At 41.4% G+C, this 19,302-nt stretch overlaps 1 protein-coding gene across 1 annotated transcript in view; it reads left to right on the plus strand.

Moving 5' to 3' along the window:
- Nucleotides 1-19,302, plus strand: part of LOC144933073 (transmembrane protein 132C-like) — an 89,575-nt gene that overhangs the window by 25,645 nt on the left and 44,628 nt on the right. Inside the window, exon 3 of the mRNA XM_078857573.1 lies at nucleotides 14,709-14,855. Coding sequence (XP_078713699.1) covers nucleotides 14,709-14,855 — 147 coding nt within the window. The remainder of the gene's footprint in view (nucleotides 1-14,708; nucleotides 14,856-19,302) is intronic.

A 19,302-nucleotide genomic window follows, 5' to 3' on the forward strand; every position in this document is an offset into this window, starting at 1 on the left:
GGGTTAAAAACGACCGAAAGATTTGCACGGTCGTAAGCGCGCAAGCAAGCAAGCAAGTGAACTCAATATAAAGGATTTAAAAAGCAACGTTTCTAGCAGACAATGAGATACACTGTATGAACCGTCACGAAAAGTAAGTGGACTTGGGTAGGATACATCGCCAGACGGAATAATGATCGAGACTGTTGACGGAATAGCCTACTGTACATAGCTAACCGCGCTAATTGGAGACACGGGAAAAGGACAACAAACTGAACACAAAAAGCAATTCTAAAGAAATTAGTTTTCAATCTAGATTTTAAAGTGCATCGCTCCAGTGGCTTCCTAATATCGGAAGAGCATTCCAGACTGCGATGCGGTGAGCGTCTTTATTCGATGGCCAGCAGCCAGAAGCCGTTGAGAGGTTGACCGGAGTTCGCTTGATGGTGTATGCTCCTTGACGACGAGTGTCAGACAAACGAAGGAACCACCCCACGTACCAGAGAGCAGAGGTGGGACAAAGTCATTGTTATGCAAGTCCAAGTCGAGTCGCAAGTCATCAAATTCATGACTCGAGTCTGACTCGAGTCCAAGTCACATGACTCGAGTCAACATCTCATAGGTGGGACAAAGTCATTGTTATGCAAGTCCAAGTCGAGTCGCAAGTCATCAAATTCATGACTCGAGTCTGACTCGAGTCCAAGTCACATGACTCGAGTCCACATCTCATAGGTGGGACAAAGTCATTGTTATGCAAGTCCAAGTCGAGTCGCAAGTCATCAAATTCATGACTCGAGTCTGACTCGAGTCCAAGTCACATGACTCGAGTCCACACCTCTGCCAGAGAGTGACCATCGCAAAGATGGAGCAATGAGATTTGCACACGTGCAGGAGCGAGATGTATTTTCGCCAGCATCAGAAAGTGGAGGTATCATGGCTTTTAAAGGATTAATAATTGTATTTCGATTTAAAGCTTTCGTGACTGCAGGGATTCATCTTCTTGGTTCTTTCGGTAAAGTCACGTAGAAGGGAAGTAATAAAATAATTTATTATGTTTTATTTTTATTATTTTATTACTTCCCTTCTACGTGACTTTACCGAAAGAACCAAGAAGAATAATTGTATTCCCACAACAACCGTGTGAAGTAATCTCTCACAATACAATAGCCACTTCCACAGCCTCAGACAGACCGTCTCTAGTACCGCCCTCTTACCCTGAGGCTGCACTCATCTCAGGCCTACATAAGACCTTGAGTTTCAGTAGCTTTCTCTCTCTCACCTGAAGACGGTCGCTTGTGTCGCGATCGAAACGTCGTGATCTATTAATTTTCTATCTACGTGACTTTACCGAAAGAACCAAAGAGTATGGATTCCTGTAGTCACGAAAGCTTCAAATCAAGATGAATCTATGTTCATCATTACGTCGGCTCTGCCAATTACGTGAGGTGGATGTTGATGGCGATGTGGGCCTATGGAATGAGGACTGTAGTACTGCAGTATAAGTACATGAAACATCTCTCACCATGGGGGGTGCCACGGTGGTGATATGTGAACGACCTCGCCCGGTATGCAGCATATCGTGAGTTCGATCCCGTGGGTTCGATAACGACCCTGACCCCTGTATATTTCGAGTTTGCATGTTCTCCCTGTGGTCGCATGGATGTCACATTCGCATTGAGAATCAACATCACCTGTTTAGAGTATTTGGCTGCTTAAAATGTCCACAAATGAGCAATCATTTGTGTACAGGTCACTTCTGAAAATGAGCTATATAGTTAATTGTGCATTAGCTGGTAAAATAAAATAATAAGCTTTTAGTTTAATCCTATCTCTCAATCTCTACTGAATACATTTTCCTCCTTTATACGTGATATGTCTGTGTCCCATGGCTCTCAGCACGATAGTTCATCCAGTCCTCCTGCAAAACATTTGGACACCCCTGATCGAGATGCACATTGGAAAGTATTGAAAAAAGCATTCACATATTCTATCAAAACAAAGACCTGCATCTATTGGTAAACTCTTCGCTCAATACGAAATAATTCAGTCTCCATAAGTCGTTATGGAAGAAGGGTGAAGTTTAGTATGGCAATTACTGTAATGGATTACATTGTAGTGCAAATGTCAATACATTGAGTGGATACTAAAAATGTGATATTACATTACGCATGTTCATATCATCACGTATTAGAGGCTCACAGTAGCTACTGTAATTGCGAACTCCAGTTTGACAACTATTTTGCCGAGTTGAAAACAATTCCGGCCACGTTTCCAGCAATTGGAGTCAAATGGTGTTCAGTTTGCAGCATAGCACTTTAACGATGATTTGTGAATATGGTTGCACACCTAACTAAAATAGGGGGCTATACAATGTATCGTTAATTAACATGAAATATATATGAATATTAAAATGACTTAAATATATTTAGCAATGTGCACATGTACACATTGAAAGTAACCAGAAGCAGACATTGCCTACTAAATAATGGCTTTTGCATCATACTCCACAGGAGCAAATTATTTTGATGGTGATGATGGGGGATTATATATGTTAAGTGCTTAAGGACAAAATTTAAAGCAATTTAGAACTGTAGACTAACTCGAGGCCATGAGGTTAATGGATTTTTGGGTTCTAGTTATAAGCACGAACCTGGCTATATTCATGCATTAAATTCCACTTTATATACCTTTTAAAACATCGTTAGATATTTACATAAATCACTCAAGTCAGTCAAAATCATCAATATGTATTAGACACTGCATTTGTGAATTGGTGCCATTGACAAAACGCGTTATTACAGTGAAAAATACATAGGATCTTTCAAGTAATTAATTTTCTGTACCCTAGAAAAGGCCACATTTTTTCAATTAAAAGCAAAACGCGGGCCCGTCACATCACGTTGTGATGCGTGCTCGAACCGTCGACATGAGCTCGAACCGGTTATGGAAAACAGGGGGGCAGGGAGGGAGATACAGGTGGGGTGGGAGCAGGCCCCGCTAGAGGCCATCCATTTAGTACGTACGCATGGAGGGGGGGACGGGGGAGGGTAACCCAAATGCGTACGCTTGCGTATGGGGGAGTCTACTGACAATGTTCGTACGCATAGAAAACAGGGGGGGGGGGGTGAAGCCTCGATAATAATTTGTCTACATTAGCCTTCAAATGAGCCACAGTTCAGTGTCTTCAGCTGTGAGACAACAAGTACTAGCGAGAGAAGTGGGACTGTGGGAGAGGTGTCACTTTGTGTGCCACCGTGCCCCTGACTGCAGCTGTCACGCAGCTCAGCAAAATAAGTGGCCAATGTACGCAACTTAATTCTTTAATGCAGCCGGCGGTGGACTATCTGTTTGCTTAAACACGTTAATATTAATCCTTGATCGTTTCTGCGTGGATTCGGGGGGGGGGGGGGGTGTAAAAAGTCCGCGTGCGTACAGTGAGGGTGGGGAGGGGTCAAGCTTTAACAGATTTTTGCGTACCTACTCAATGGATGGCCCCCTTCCGCAGACATGGGACACATTTTAAGCCAGGTTTAAAGGTCAAGTTCAGCTGGACCTGCCCCCGGGGTTGCCGAGTTCCATCAAATAGTCCCCCCTGCACCAGCTGATGGCGGCGGCGAGGTGGAGTTTGAGGGGGCTGGGATGGTTGGGATTAGCGGGCCTCATTGAATAGTCCACGAGAAGCTACGCCCCCAGTCCACCCATTAAATTTAAACGTCCGGCTGCGTATTCACATCTCTTCTGTGTTATCTAGCCGACTGTCAACTTTCGATTGCTACAAGCCGCTCCCACTCTAAACCCAGATTGGCATCCCCTTAAATGCACTTCCACTTTCTTTTTCCGATTTAAAGCTTTCGTGACTGCAGGGATTCATCTTCTTGGTTCTTTCGGTAATGTCACATAGAAGGGAAGTAATACAATAATACAAATAAAACATAATAAAATAATTATCCTGGACGGCTGCTTGCGTTGTGGCCGAAACGTCGAATTATTGTATTATGTTTTATTTTTATTATTTTATTACTTCCCTTCTACGTGACTTTACCGAAATAACCAAGAAGATTCCACCTTCTTGTTTACCCTATTCAAACAGAAACTCTGGTAAAGAACTTCCCTATATTGCTCAGTAAACGTTTCTCTCCCGAGCTACTGAACTACTTTCCGCTCCTCCACACGCAATATTATGACAATAGCCTTTTCCAGTGCTGTGGAAAGTAGTTCCCTTCCTCCTTGGAGCTTCTATTATCGCGCACAGCTCCGCCAGCACCTGCCTGACTGCCTTCCTTATTGGCAATAGTCACCACACCACGCTGCAGAGTGCTTTACAAGGTTTCAGCGTCTTCACTGCTGTATCAACATCTTCTTACAGCCTTTAACTCCGCGGCATTATCCCACCGTTTCCAAATGACCTTTCATCATCCCACTGCGTTTGCTTTCTCTTCGACCCGGTTGCTGAACAACTCAGCCAAGCACTGCAGCACTCAGTTTCTGAACAATCTGCTGCTGCTATCCTTTGCTGGTTTCAAACTTTTATTCTCAGGATTCAAATTGACACTAATTATGCTAACTATACTCAATATCCCTCTCTCTTTACTACAATTTCTAATGTTTATGCCTGCCTTCACCGTGGTGGCGAGATGCCAATTTACTCGCCTGGTATGCAGGAGGTCATTAGTTCGATCACGACGCTGATGCTGTGTATGTGGAGTTTGGATGTTCTCTTCGAGGTCGCCTGGATTTTTCTCTGGTTTCCTCCGGGTTTTCCCTCGACATTTAGAAACATGCATTTAGAGTATTTCGCTGCGTTTAAATTCCCAAGTGATAAGCCACATCGTTGACCAATCATTTGTGGTCAGATCGCTTCTAAAAAAGTTTCTATATAGCTCAGTGGGCCTTACCCTGGCAAAATAAAAATTGGTTCAGAAAATTAATCAGTCCTATCTCGAGCCATTATTTCTCTAATTGCTTGCCTATCCACAACTTTGCCTGCACCCTCTGCTGAGTTTCTTTAAATATCCATCTCAAGCATCTGTGTTTTTTTCTGCCCTTATCTATTGACTCTTTGGTTTGAACACGCGGCCAGGTTTATTTCTATCACTTATGCCACTGTCTCAATCACAGCCATTTAGCATCGTTCCCGTAAGGCAGGGGTGGGGAACATTTTTTCTGCCAAGGGCCATTTGGATATTTCTAACATCATTCGCGGGCCATACAAAATTATCAACTAAAAAATTAGCCCGTTATATTTGGTCAAACATTTAATTAACTCACCCCTAATGCGATGACTGGAACTGCTTCTCTTTGGCGAGGCGTGTGATGTTAGCTGGTAATGATGATGTTGCTACTCGCAACTGCTTTTCCAGGTGTGCTCCTAGATTTATTGAATTTCGAGTCCCGCCTGCGTTTGCCTTGGCTACACACCCGCCTCCAATGCGTATCTTGAATTGTTGTTGGAATTTAGACTTCTTTAACTTTGATGCATCACAAAGTGTACATCTGCACGTCTTGCTCATTCGTACTTATACTCTTAGTTTTTTCTCGGTAAAGTCACGTAGGTAAAAAATTAAATTAAAATTAATGAAAATAAAATAATAAAAATCACGACGTTTCGGAGGCAACACAAGTCTCCGTCATCAGGTGGGACCGTCACAGCCAGATTTGCTGTATCAAGTGAGGCAGGGATTCCAAGATGCAAGTTCTTAAATACAAGTTAAGGGGGAGGAGGGGGGGAGCTTATCAGAATGTGGTAGCCAATGAATGGAACGTATTGGGAGGGGGGGCGGGGCTAAAAGAGAGCACGAGGTGTACGTAGACGTGGACGTGTTTGTGCGCAAGCCCCTGTTGGTGCACATGATGACGTATTGAGACTTTTTGCCCAGGTTGTGATTCTTATCCTGTATTCAATAGACCTGTACAAAAGTTATTTCGAACGGACTTACTGTGCTCTTGTCAAGTTGTCCTCTATCAGTGCTTCAATCATACCGTCAGCGAGTATCCACATCCAGCCACTACAAAGCTCAGGCACCCTGCTGCCATTATTGTTCTCACGTCATATTCCCCGAACCTGCTCAGCACATGTTCCCACTGAACTCTCATAATAGCAGGAGAACATTGCACTTGGATATTGTGTCCAGAACACACTGTTGATTATTATTATTATTAAATACAGTAAATAATCATTTCACAAAGATATTTCGTGATTAGGTTCACCTACCCACATCACAGTGCCAAAACCTCATCTTATCTGCACAACATGTACATATATAGATGGTGCGGTGTTCGCGCACGTGGCGTGTAATCTAGCACGTGGTCTCTAATCGAGCACGTGGTCTGTAATCTAACACGTGGTCTCTAATCGAGCACGTGGTCTGTAATCTAACACGTGGCGTGTAATCTAGCACGTGGTCTCTAATCTAGCACGTGGCGTGTAATCTAACACGTGGTCTCTAATCTAGCACGTGGCGTGTAATCGAGCACGTGACGTGTAATCGAGCACCGCGGAGGCAGAGAGAAGTTGGTGGATCCATGGCGCACACACACATTGTGAAACTCCCTTCCCGTGTGCGTCGAGGCACTACACCTTGTGGCTTTCCAGCAGAAGGCAGTACAGCGAGTAAGACTAAAGTCCATTCTCTTTTCATCTGTACAGAGATAATGTTACCCCCTGGTGAGCGTGCCGGGTTTTTTTCCGGGTGCTCCAGTTTCCTCTCGCACATATAAATGCTCAGAAATTAGTTGAAAACATCTTAGGTGAAAAAAGAACCGTGCAGGACCCTTCATGAAAAATAGTGCTTGGACTCACTATGGCTTTCCTGAATAAACAAGTCATTATTATTATTGCTACTGGACTTGTTTTTGCTGAAGACACTGAACATGTTAATAATAGTGTATTTCTCCAGTTGGAAAATATCCATATATAAGTGCTGCTAAGAAATTGATTTTACAGCGTATCAAATGTTTTCTCCATAATAAACATGTAAATAACGGCCATTGATGGTTTATGTAAACACTGTCGTCACATTCGTGGATTTATTTTAGCAAGCAGCCGACAAAATGTCTAACATTTTATTGGCCAGGTTTCACATGGTCAATGTTACATATTATATGGTCATTGGATTATTTATGTGCTACACCATATTTGCTGCAAGATTATAGTGTGATGAGAAAAATATAAAAAATCTGGGAATGTTTAGCAAAGCAAATCTATTCATCTGCATTGAAAAGCCAAAGGTGCAGCCCTGCGAATTCTTGCTCATGCCGTTTCTTGGGGAAGGTCCTCCAACTCGAGGGAGCTCGAGAGAGGATGTCTGGAGGCTATTTTTGGGCCTACTCTATCGCGCAAGCCCGGGCATCTTGGAAGAGCTGAGAATGACCCACACTTTACCCCACCACGCGCAGCCTGCTAATCGACTAACCGTGGCATATCTATTTCTACTGCTGGGTGGACAGAGGTGGTTGAGGAATTTTAAGACGTTGAATCTGCAATGTGCTTCACCAAAAAATACCAATCCAGTACTGTGGTCAGCAATGCAGTTGTGTTCATTTAGAGTATCTAGTAAAGTGTTTAAGCAGTTTCATCTAAAAGGTCATAGTTGCAAAATTGAATTGGCGAAGCTCCCTCGGTTATTGGTTTATTTATAAATGTGCTTATTTATTTATTTACGCATTTATTTAATTACATTGTATTATATTGTTTTGATAGACAGCTGCAGGCTATTGGATTTCCAATGTAAGGCTGCGACTTAATGTATTTCAACTTTGATAAGCCCATGTTCAGCTTGATGCTGAGGGCAACATGGGTTAAAACCAGAATATAAATTTCCTTGGCCTCAGAATATTCCATCTAGTTTTAGCCAGGTTCCTATAGTGAGTACAATACAACATGGGCTCGCTCTGATTGATTTCCCCGTTTCCAACATAACGCAAATGACACTGAAGCTCAAACGATGCGATTGTTCTGGAATATAGGGGCTTTCGCAGAATCCAAAGAGACATTTCTTTAAAAGGATTTCCGTTCATTGCTTCGTCATTTCTATACATCAAAGGGCATTTGTAAGAACATGTTGAATCTAAGTGCACATGGCATATAAATCAGCAATGTAATTGCCATTGCTTATGGAGATATTTAATTTTCTAAATGCAGTAACAAAGTCAAGAAATTAAATCGCCTAACTGTAGACACTGGGCATAACTGTTCTCTCTGTGTAAGATTGGGCTGCACAGCTAATAAGAATACAAATTGACATTTCTGCTAGAATTCTAAAAGGCAAGGAAATGCTGGACCTTGAAAATGTCACCATGAGACACTCACTGTGTTATGTTGCCGAAATAAAAACGATGCAGCGGCAACAGCCTCTCTTTGCAAAACAAATAGAGGATTGCACATAATCATGCTGCTGCATGCTTAATTGCCACGATGGTCTCGAGCATATGGTTATAATAGGATAACTGTACCATACCACTTCAACAGCTGCCGTTTCACGATGATTTTAGTTAACTAACCTTATACGGTGCAATGTTTAAAAGCCATTGAACAATTTCAGAAATGCAATTGATATGAGCTGCATTCATTCCCCCCCTCCCCCCATATTTTTTTATTTACATAGCGAGATGTTAACAGATGAACACCGCTTCAAAGCTTATTTAATAAAGGACATCACTGTAATACTTTTGATTTTCGAGCAAGTTGTGTGCAGAGATGCAAAACAATTGTCTGCGTGCACACATATATATTTTCTTGGTATATTTGAGAGCACGTGCGTGATTTCATTGCCTTAACAATTGGACAGTTAAATTATACCAAACGTGATTATTTACAACGTCAAGCGAGGAATGGAGTATAGCAGCATATGAAGACTTAAATATTCAATTAAAATATTTCTGCCTGGAGTCTACAGAAATGATTTAATGCTGCGCGAAGTGTTTGAAGTTGTTAACAAGCATGTTTTCCATGACTAATATAGTAACCCCAATAGACGTGACATCAATTAACTTCCACTTTGAGTTAATCCATGACTCCAGTACACTTAAATCTTGACTTAAAGCTTTCGTGACCGCAGGAATTCATATTTTTGGGGTCTTTCGGTAAAAGTCACGTAGAAAGGTTCGAAGAAAATCAAAATAAAAACTACGACGTTTCGATCACAACACAAGCAAATGTCTTCTTGGTTCTTTCGGTAAAGTCACGTAGAATGGAAATAATAAAATAATACAAATTAAACATAATAAAATAATTCTCACGACGTTTTGGCCACAATGCAAGCAGCCGTCCTCAGGTGAAGAACAGTTCTGTCGAGACGACAGAGTCTGAATGACACACCCCAGGCTTGGAGCGTATATTTAAGCTGGGAGGGAGGAGGAAGAGCGCCTTGACAAAATAATTTGCATATCAAGAGGAATTTTAGCATATTTATGGGAAATGCAGATTTGCGATTAGTACTACTTGTGAAATGCGTAGCAACGAGGAGGAAAGCTTTGGTTCTCCGATTTCACATTAGAAGGTTGAATTTCTCGCGCCAACGTGGCCACCTACGGACGCGAACCTCTACGTCGCGGTGACTCTACGACCTGACATTAATATGCTAATTTCTCACATTAACATAACTAGCCCCGCCCACTTTGTTTATGCCTCAAGCACTACACCCTGTAAAACAGTCTGCATTCAGCGGATTTCCTCCTCTTCAATCCTGATGACGACCGCTTGTGTTCTGATCGAAACGTCGTAGTTTTTTGTTATTTTCTTTGAACCATCTACGTGGATTTTACCAAAAGACCCAAAGAATAACTAGTACACTTCTCAGTAAATTGTATTTCTTCAAAACAGAAAAAGTAATATCACCTCTGCCACCTTGAATGGCCTCTCTGGATTACCAACGCTTTAAATTAATCTTACTACCGTGCTTCATACATTTTATCGTGAGATGTACTTAAAAATGCAACTAATAAACGTTCACTTCGCAATTACTCTGCTCTCATGTTTATTTCTACTCATCCCCGTGTTTTCCAGGACTTAGTTTTATCCCGCTTTGTCCACATTGGCGACCTAGGAATTATTTCTGCCCACTGCATACAACGTCCAGGATATGTCTTGCTGTGGCTGTGGCTGCTCGTCACGTGCCTACTCCAGTCTAGTGGCAGCCCAAATTATATTCGATGAGAAATTAAGGCATCTTTGGTCCTGGCCTCTACGACAAAGGCAACGAATGTATTAGAACGTATTACCTAAAACTAAAGTTTGCTTTATTATTCAACAACCGTCTTGTTTTCTCTCACGACAGCACAGAATGGCAGGGCCAGTAATTCACATAATACTGGAAGCACAATTGTTCAATTTGACCCATTCTTAAGTGCATATGCCATTGTTCAACTCAATTATATGAATGCAAATGTACACGCTGTCGTATTGATATGAACGGAATGGATTTTTGTTGTCTGCAACGGTACAATTTGGACAAGTCAGCCAATGTGCAGTCAGTACACCATATTTATCATGTTGTTACATATGCTGACCATGACGCATGGCTTTGTGTTAGCAGGAAATATTCCAATGCTTGGGTATCTATCAATGTGTCAGTGCAGTCAGGTTTGACAGCTTAAAGTTGATCAAGTGAAGGCCGCCTCAACTCATTCAAAAGCACGTGACTGACAAGAGTTTTCTTTGTAAACTAATATGTTTGGGCACATTTAGAGCTTCCCTTTTCTGACAAATTGTGATGTATGCGTGTCTGGAAATTAAATGTTTGAATGCATGAATGTCAATTTTATGTTAATGTAACCTGCCAGATATTTAAAAAAAATACTTATTAATGATGCATCCCATAATCCATTATGCATTGTCTTTTCAGTATGCATGGCATTTGTCATAAAAACTGTACGTATTATAGACGAAACAATTATAAACTAAAATATTTTTGTAAATGAAAAATTACCTTCGGGAATAGAAAAAAAGACCCCAGTTTATATTCAGAGAGACAATGTCCCTTTATAAATTGTGTGCAAGTAATTTTGATTATCGTTCGTGTAAATTATCGCGCTCGTAATTGCATGGTGAATGGGGAAGCACAGGTGACGGGACTTTTATTTTCAACGAAATTGAAGGAACTATATTTTTACGTTATCTAAAGCACGTGGTTTGCAAAATAATAGGGAACAATGTACCGAACACCATTTGCTCGCGTTCTGTTTATATTTTAGTGTTTTCTAGCTCACGTTCACAACCCATGTAGCGGCACTAAGTATTGTCGGCACACAGTCATGTTACAGATGAACAAACATATTAACTGGCAGCTTTTAGATACGCATGCATGTCGTTTGTTAGGGCATTGCATAAATGAACAAATAACAATGCAAACACCGAAGCTAACAATTTTATACACATGTCAGTGCGAATTGTAAACGTTCACGTATTTTGGCAAACAAAAAAATGAAGGTTGAGCTAAAGTCACAGTGACCATACCACGGGGAGGATGCAAAAGGAGCGGCTTCTATGGCAGCCGAAGGCGGTGTGTAGCCACTTCAAAGCTAAACAGCCCGCGGCCGTCTCATTATGTCCGTCACTCAGCCTGCCTGCAGGGAAATAAGGTGTCTAAATACACGTGTGCCGAGCCACGTGTTTATTCCATGCTCCCCTTTGCTCCCCGACTCTACCCTCCTTTTCCTGATAGAATATGCCCATCTGTTTGGTACGTTTTTTTATATTTCATACGCGGCACATTAAGACCCGCAATATCCTTCGTCAAGGAACGGTCTCTCGGTTTGTTCAACACATGTAAGTGTCTTCTGTAGCTGATGAGAACAGCCACTAAAGCTAGACAGGTTGGTGACAGGCTGCAAAGAAATTATAATGTTGTGTAAAACAAGTGTTTTAAGATTGCAATGCCAGCAAGAATTCTCAGCATGCTTTGAAATGTGTTGTTCATTATCTTTGTTTTAATTCCACTTTATATATTTGCATATTCTGTAGTATTTTTAGATTTCCAGTGTTCATGAATCACAATGTTGTTGACAAATTGCAGTTGTCTGTAAAAAAATCCCGAGACTGCCAACAGCCAAAATGTTCAACACAAAGTATACGTTTCAAGAATTCACTCTATGTATACCTTCATAGTAAATATGATGCTGCCTCCATGTTATATTTCACAAACAATGCAAAACATTTGCCCAACACGCAAACCTTGAAACAAGACATGTACGTTCATATAACACGCAGCTTTCGCAGCTGCTTGTGCAGTGCTGCTCTGCCGGTTGGGGCGCCACAGTGCCGAGATGTTAATTACCTCGCCTGGGGTACAGGAAGTCGTGGGTTCGATACCGATCCTGACGCCTGCATATTGGGAGCTTGCATTTTCACTCTCCCCGTAGTCGCGCCGATTTGTCTCCGGGTCCTCCGGTTTTTCCCTCCACATTTAGAATCAACATGCGTTTGGATTATTTGACTGCTGTAAATGTCCACATGATAAGCCACTTTGTTGGGCTATCATTCGTATATATGGCTCAGCGGGCCTTACCTGATTGATGAAATAAAATAAAATATTAATAGTTGTATAGTTTATAGGTTGGGCCTGCTTGTTGAGGCTTCCTCCTCTTAAGCTCTCGCTACGGACGACTGCAGATACCTTCAGGAGTTGCATTCAACCGCTGCGTGGTGATAGCGTGACAGGAAATGCTCAACACACGCAGCCCGACTGGGAATAGTACACCTGGAATGCGTGTTGGTTTTATATGCTGCTGCTTTGCGATAACGAAAGCTTTTTGGCTACTTTGGACTTGACTCCATTGTCCTTGCCTTGAATTTTAATTTTACGTCATCTCGATAGCAATTCGGTGGAATCAGAAAGAAGCACCAGCATTTTATTTCCTCTGTTGACATTGGCAAAGACAACTTGTTGCCGAAGTTTTGACACGGAGTGAGTAGTTATCGGACTGAACTATAAAACCGAACACCTGAGTTGTTTTACCGACTACAGTGCCTAGCAATCGTGGCAAAGTGATTTCTGAAACGGTCCTCCCCCCGAAGAAATCCAATTACTTTTGTCCGTCTCTTTACTTTTTCAATTGATCCTGGTGTACTTTAAACAACTGTTCTTGGTGTCCATATTGCGATGTCTGCTTCAGTTGTGTCCCATCAACAACTATAATTTGTTTCACAAAACTATTGTTTTGCTCATGCTATCTGGAGCCACTTTGCAAGCATAATGGTAACGTTGAGTTTTATAAAGTGTCGTCGGTCACACAAATTGCATCCCACAATTGCCAATTAACCACAGACAAGCTGGAAGGCAGCCAGTGGTGAGCCGGCATCAATGATTGCCCAAGCTCTGCAGTCCTCTATATATTAAGACATTTAAGTCAATTAATGAGCGTTTATACCATCATTTCCATTGTTACAATCATACTACTACTAATACTAATAAAACAGGCTCATATGAAAGTATGTATATGTACACATTTTCAGGATTATGACAGATACAAAATGTTGCCAGTATTTGGGGCAGAAGTCATTTTGCACAGTGCTATGCAAACTGGCACTTTTATCAGTACCCGGTGCACAAAATGTACAAAAGGCATAAATAACAACAGCAATAAACCCATTAGTTATGTAATAACGCATTGAGTCATACGTTAAAATATATTCCAATGCTGTTGATACATACATGGAATCATGAGGGTAGAAGAAGGTTATTAACTATTTATGTGAATGACATGCAAAACATTTGAGAATGTTACATTTAGGCTCACGGAGCAAACAGTGATGCACAAAGGAGATAGAATAAAACATTATAAATAATACAAACAAAATGGTAAATATTTATATTTTTAAATGTATTCCTGAATTTACAATCACTATCCCAAATAGAGAACAAATTCTAATTGCTCACAGGTAGAGGATCAAATAAAAAAAAGTCAAAATAAACTCAATTATCTTCTTGGTTCTTTCGGTAAAGTCACGTAGAAGGGAAGTAATAAAATAATAAAAATAAAACATAATAAAATGAAATAATTCTCACGACGTTTCGGCTACAACGCAAGCAGCCATCTTCAGGTGAAGAAAGAAGATGGCTGCTTGCGTTGTAGCCGAAACGTCGTGAGAATTATTTCATTTTATTGTTTTATTTTTATTATTTTATTACTTCCCTTCTACGTGACTTTACCGAAAGAACCAAGAAGATGAATCCCTGCAGTCACGAAAGCTTTAAATCGAAATTTAAACTCAATTATTTTATTTTACCACCGAGATACATAGTTCCCTTTCAGAAGCAATTTGGCCACGAATGATAGCTCGACTTAATGGCACATCACGTGGAAATGCACTGCAGGCAAATACTCTAAATGCATATTTCTAAATGTGGGGGGAAGAAAATATGCAAACTCCAAATATACAGCAGGTGTCTGTGTCGGAATGGAACCCATGACCGCCTGTATAACAGGCGAGGTAGTTAATATCTCTCCACCATAACGCCGCTTGATGAGCATTGAGGCAGTGCTCATCTACCGTTCACATCTCTAAGTCACCGGTGGAAAATACACATTCTTTTTGGACAACCCCTGTTGACTACCCCACAATACGGTACCTAATTTTATCGCCCCCACGTGGGATGATGGGCTGAGTCAATGGCCAAACAGAATTTGACATTGCCTCAAGGTCATGGACGAGCACCTCGCGCGCCATCGCCCCTTTGTTGCGCAGGTAAAACACGACCCGGTTCTCATCAAAGCCCATGTCTGCGTTGCAGGGTGAAAGGCAAGAAAGGCGTGAACCTCCTGGAAATTCACCCCAGCAATCCAGAAGTATGGGCAGTCAACAAGGAGATCAACAGTGGAGCCAAGCACACAACGATCCTGGTGGAAGTCAGCAAGATGCCCTCTCCACCTGCGGCTAGGTTGGTCCCATCAAGCATTGCACTGTCATGAGGTTAATTCAAAACTGTGCACTAATGAATATCGTCGGACGCTATCGTCGTCAGCAGTGTATAACGGTAACGTAATTGACATTTGAGAACAGCTTCGCAGTGCCTTTACGACGCTGTCTTGAATGTATTCTTCCCTTTCAGAATTAACTTTTTTTTTGGCCTTTTTTCGTCTCAACTGTCACAGTCCTCGAGCTGGCGTACAAATTGGTACCGCGCGGGGTGATACACCGTCGGGAGGCATTCTTTGCTTTGTATGGCCAATTAAAGTGGGTGGCGCAGGAGTTGGAAAGCTGTGATTGGTGCCACGTGACTCGAATTTGCTTCCCGGCCACAGATATAGCAGAGGTCGCAAACGGGTTTTGATTCCTTACCCGTACCTGGCCGCACCAGGGTCGCAAACGGGTACCCCTACCCGGGTACCCGTACCCGGCCGGGTACGGGTAGGGTAGGGTACGGGTACGGCCGGGTACGGGTAGGGTACGGGTACGGCAGGGTATGGGTAGGGTACGGGTACGGCCGGGTACGGGTACCCGTTTGCAACCGATACCCGTACCCTACCCGTACCCGGCCGGGTACGGGTAGGGTACGGGTATCGGGTACCTGATTGCGACCTCTTGGATGAAGCCATGTTGCAGGTGCGGGTGGGTTGATTCTAGGAACTTGAATTGGGAGAAGAGACAAGACGTTGGGAAATGAGTGACAAACGGTTACTCACCAGTGACTCACGGTCTACCCGTACCCGTACCCAGCCGCACCAGGGTCGCAAACGGGTACCCGTACCCGGCCGGGTACGGGTAGCCAGGTATCGGGTAGGGTACGGGTATTGGGAACCCGATTGCGACCTCTGAGATTTAGTTGGTGGCAACTGAATATCAAAACCGGTTCATGCCCCCCCCCCAGCCTGATTACCACTAATTGTTTCGTTGACAAAGAAGTGGTACATCTGGGGTGGGCCCCCTGGTTTTTTTCACCGCTCGAGAAATATTTCAAGAAATTTGCCAGGTGCATTTGTTGTGAATTTCCAACATGCGAGTGATGAAAGTGCAGGCCGTCTTAGTGCAGATAAAATAGGTCGAGTGAAGGTTTCTCAGAAGTAGTTGCGTGTTATTACTAGCAAGATGTAATAATGCATTGCTCGTTAAAAGTTCAGATATCATTATTTTTATTCGGAATAAAATTGTGGGGAGAAAAAAACACAACGACATTTTTTTTAATGTAGAGATGGCAGTGGCTTCAGGAGGCATTTCTTTAACAGGAGATTGACCATGGCTAATCATGCTGTCGACGAATGTTCAAGCCAGGTTTCGAACCCGTATCTCTTGCATATAAAGTCGGCCATCCTATACCGTACCCCCTCAGCAATGCATCCGTAATGGGGTCAAATAATGTGCTTAAATAATCTATAATGTGCAAATTTGGGTGTGTTATACGAGGTGTCCTTATTTGTGGCATCCATTATTAAATAGTATATAATTAGACATCAGTTTGAGTTCGCTCAAAAAAAACTACACACACACACTTGGTAGTCTGTTCGTATGAATATCTTTTTTTTATTAATCTGGCGACACACATCATATTTAGATTTGAGAGTCCCAGGTGTTTGTTAGCATCTCTCAGCTGTGATTGTTTCACATACGCTGCTACGGCGCTGTTGAAGACCATTAAAGCTTTTTCGGTAAAGCTTGAGTACGTAACAAAACAACTCTGCAGATTCGTCAATAGCACTGCCTTAAAAAAGGTAGAATATATAATAGGTGATATTTTGGGCAATGATCCCTTCTCCTTAGCACATTAACACGATTTTTGTTCCTGGGTAGTAAGTGTTAATTGCTAATTGCGTATGCCTCAAAAGTATAGAAAATGGCTATAATTCCCCACAAACTTTGCTTTTGTGACCAGGACTTTACGTGAAGGAAAGACACAAATGCACACCACGTTTTCTCATTGAAAATAGGTACATTTCAAAATATCACTGTCCTGGTCGCAAAAGCAAAGTTTGTGGGGAATAATAGCCATTTTCTGTACTTTTGAGGCATAAGCAATTCGGAAATAACACTTACTAACCAGGGAACAAAATATAATAAATGTGTTCCACAGTGTTATTAATGGAGTGGATTATTCACTTTTCTTTTGTGTCCTAGTCACAAAAACAAAGTTTGTGAGGAATTATAGCCATTTTCTCTACTTTTGAGGCATAAGCAATTGGAAAATAACACTTAGTGCCCAGGAACAAAACAAAAAATGTGTTACACTGTGATTTATCAGTGTGCTATGTTATCGACGAACTCGTTGAGTTTTTGTTTTGTTTCGTATTCAAGTGTTACTGGTAATCTTGAGTAATCTTCAACAACACAAAGCAGAAACGTCTGAAACGATCACGGCTGAGAAAAGTGTGCTTGTACGCCACCGCCAATGTAGCATCGCCAAACAATGTGTTGAGTATGTATAAGAAATACGTTATCGTTTCCACCATGCGAGTCAAACCGCTGTCTTATTATAAGTATTTAACAATGCACAAAACCTCATGAAAACCCGTAGATTATCTATTTCCAGGAAAAAAAGTATGTACCAAGATATATACGGATTTTACTGTTTAAAATGAAACATTTGACATAACATTATCAGCTTCTTCTTACCAACTGATCCGATATAACCCAATCAGAATGTGACCTGATATTCCAGATTTGAAGCTTTCGTGACTGCAAGGATTCATATTCTTAGGTTTTTTCGGTAAAGTCACGTAGGTAAAAAATTCAAATTAATAAAAGTAAAATAAAAATAAAATAAAAATCACGACGTTTCGGAGGCAACACAAGCTTCCGTCTTCATGGTCAACGGAATATCAGGTTCATATTTTTAGGTCACGTAGGTAAAAAATAAAAATCACGATGTTTCGGAGGCAACACAAGCTTGAAGACGGAAGCTTGTGTTGCCTCCGAAACATCGTGATTTTTATTTTTATTTTTTACCTACGTGACCTAAGAATATGAACCTGATATTCCGTTGACCGGGGAGCTGTAATTTAGAGGGATGAGAAACATTTCAGATAGCAAGCCTCTTGTGCAGGATGATCTGGGTAAAGAATCGACAAGAAAGAACGTCTGCATTGCTTCGTAGGAACAGCTCCAATGTCTCAAAATGTCCGCAACATGTCGGAACCAATCGTGCTCCAATTTTTGGGGGAAAAAATTACTTTTTCATCGTCTTCATTTGCACGTCTTGAAATGAATCATGAACATTCCGATTCACATATCAGTGTACTTCTGGATTCAGTAATCAAAATATTGCTTGATTTAGTCAGGATTGTTTCATACTAAACCAGTACTCTCAGTGGACGATTACTTTAAACTTCTCGAGGAAGATGTTAAAAGTGAGATGTTAAAAGTAACTGATGGACAAATCATATATAAAAGCATATAACCTAAAGAGATATTTTATTTTCACCTTTCGTTGCTATTTTTCCAATTACCATATATCCATTTTACTTTTACCAAACAGAGACATGCACATTACGAAAACCGACAGGTTTTTAATCCATCCTGCCAGTCTTGAAGCAAATTGCTTCGATGTCCTTTATATGTTGCTAAAGACAATTACAGTACCTTCGTGTTTCCAGTCGGAGATACAATTTAATCTACTGGCTAAGGAAGATAAATGTGATGCAGATGCAATTTCATTCCATCAAACAGAGGCAATGTACTTAAAGCATTTCTAACATTTTTTTATCTAACCTTTTGCACGAGACACGTAAGACCTGAGCCACATAATATATTTAAGCTGTTTTGCATTGGAATAATACAACATCGGTTGTAAATGCTAAAACATTGATGCAGGGATTTACATATAAATCAATCTTGAGCCATGCATGGGCTAATCTTTATGAGAATTCCGAACAGTAACAAAAATTACAGCGATATACTGAGGGATAAAAGTTCAATTACTTGGAATACGGACAAGTGTGACCAGGTAAGAGCTCATTGAGAATACAAGTCCTCCTTTAAAAGGAAATATGGGTTGAACACAGCCCAATAATCTCTCACATTAACATAGCCCAACCTTGGCACGCCCGCCGTGGAGGATGCTAAGCGATCTTACATTAACATGCACATTTTTACGTGGCAGCCCTTTGATTGGTGGAAAACCCACCACCGTCGCGGTCGCTGCCCACCACTGACATTAACATTGGCTGCTGACATTTGGGCTACGCCCATTTCAAACCTTTATAAATAGTTTACCTTAAGAAGCAGACCTCCATTTTTCTGATGACGACCGCTTGTGTTGCGATCGAAACGTCGTAGTTTTTTGTTATTTTTTTTAACCTATCTACGTGACTTTACCAAAAGACCCAAAGAATATGAATTCCTGCAGTCACGAAAGCTTTCATTATGTCTATACCTGTTTCGTGTAAATGGAAAAA

The sequence above is a fragment of the Lampetra fluviatilis genome, chromosome 6 (assembly GCF_964198595.1).
Source record: "Lampetra fluviatilis chromosome 6, kcLamFluv1.1, whole genome shotgun sequence".
NCBI classification, from domain to species: domain Eukaryota; kingdom Metazoa; phylum Chordata; class Hyperoartia; order Petromyzontiformes; family Petromyzontidae; genus Lampetra; species Lampetra fluviatilis.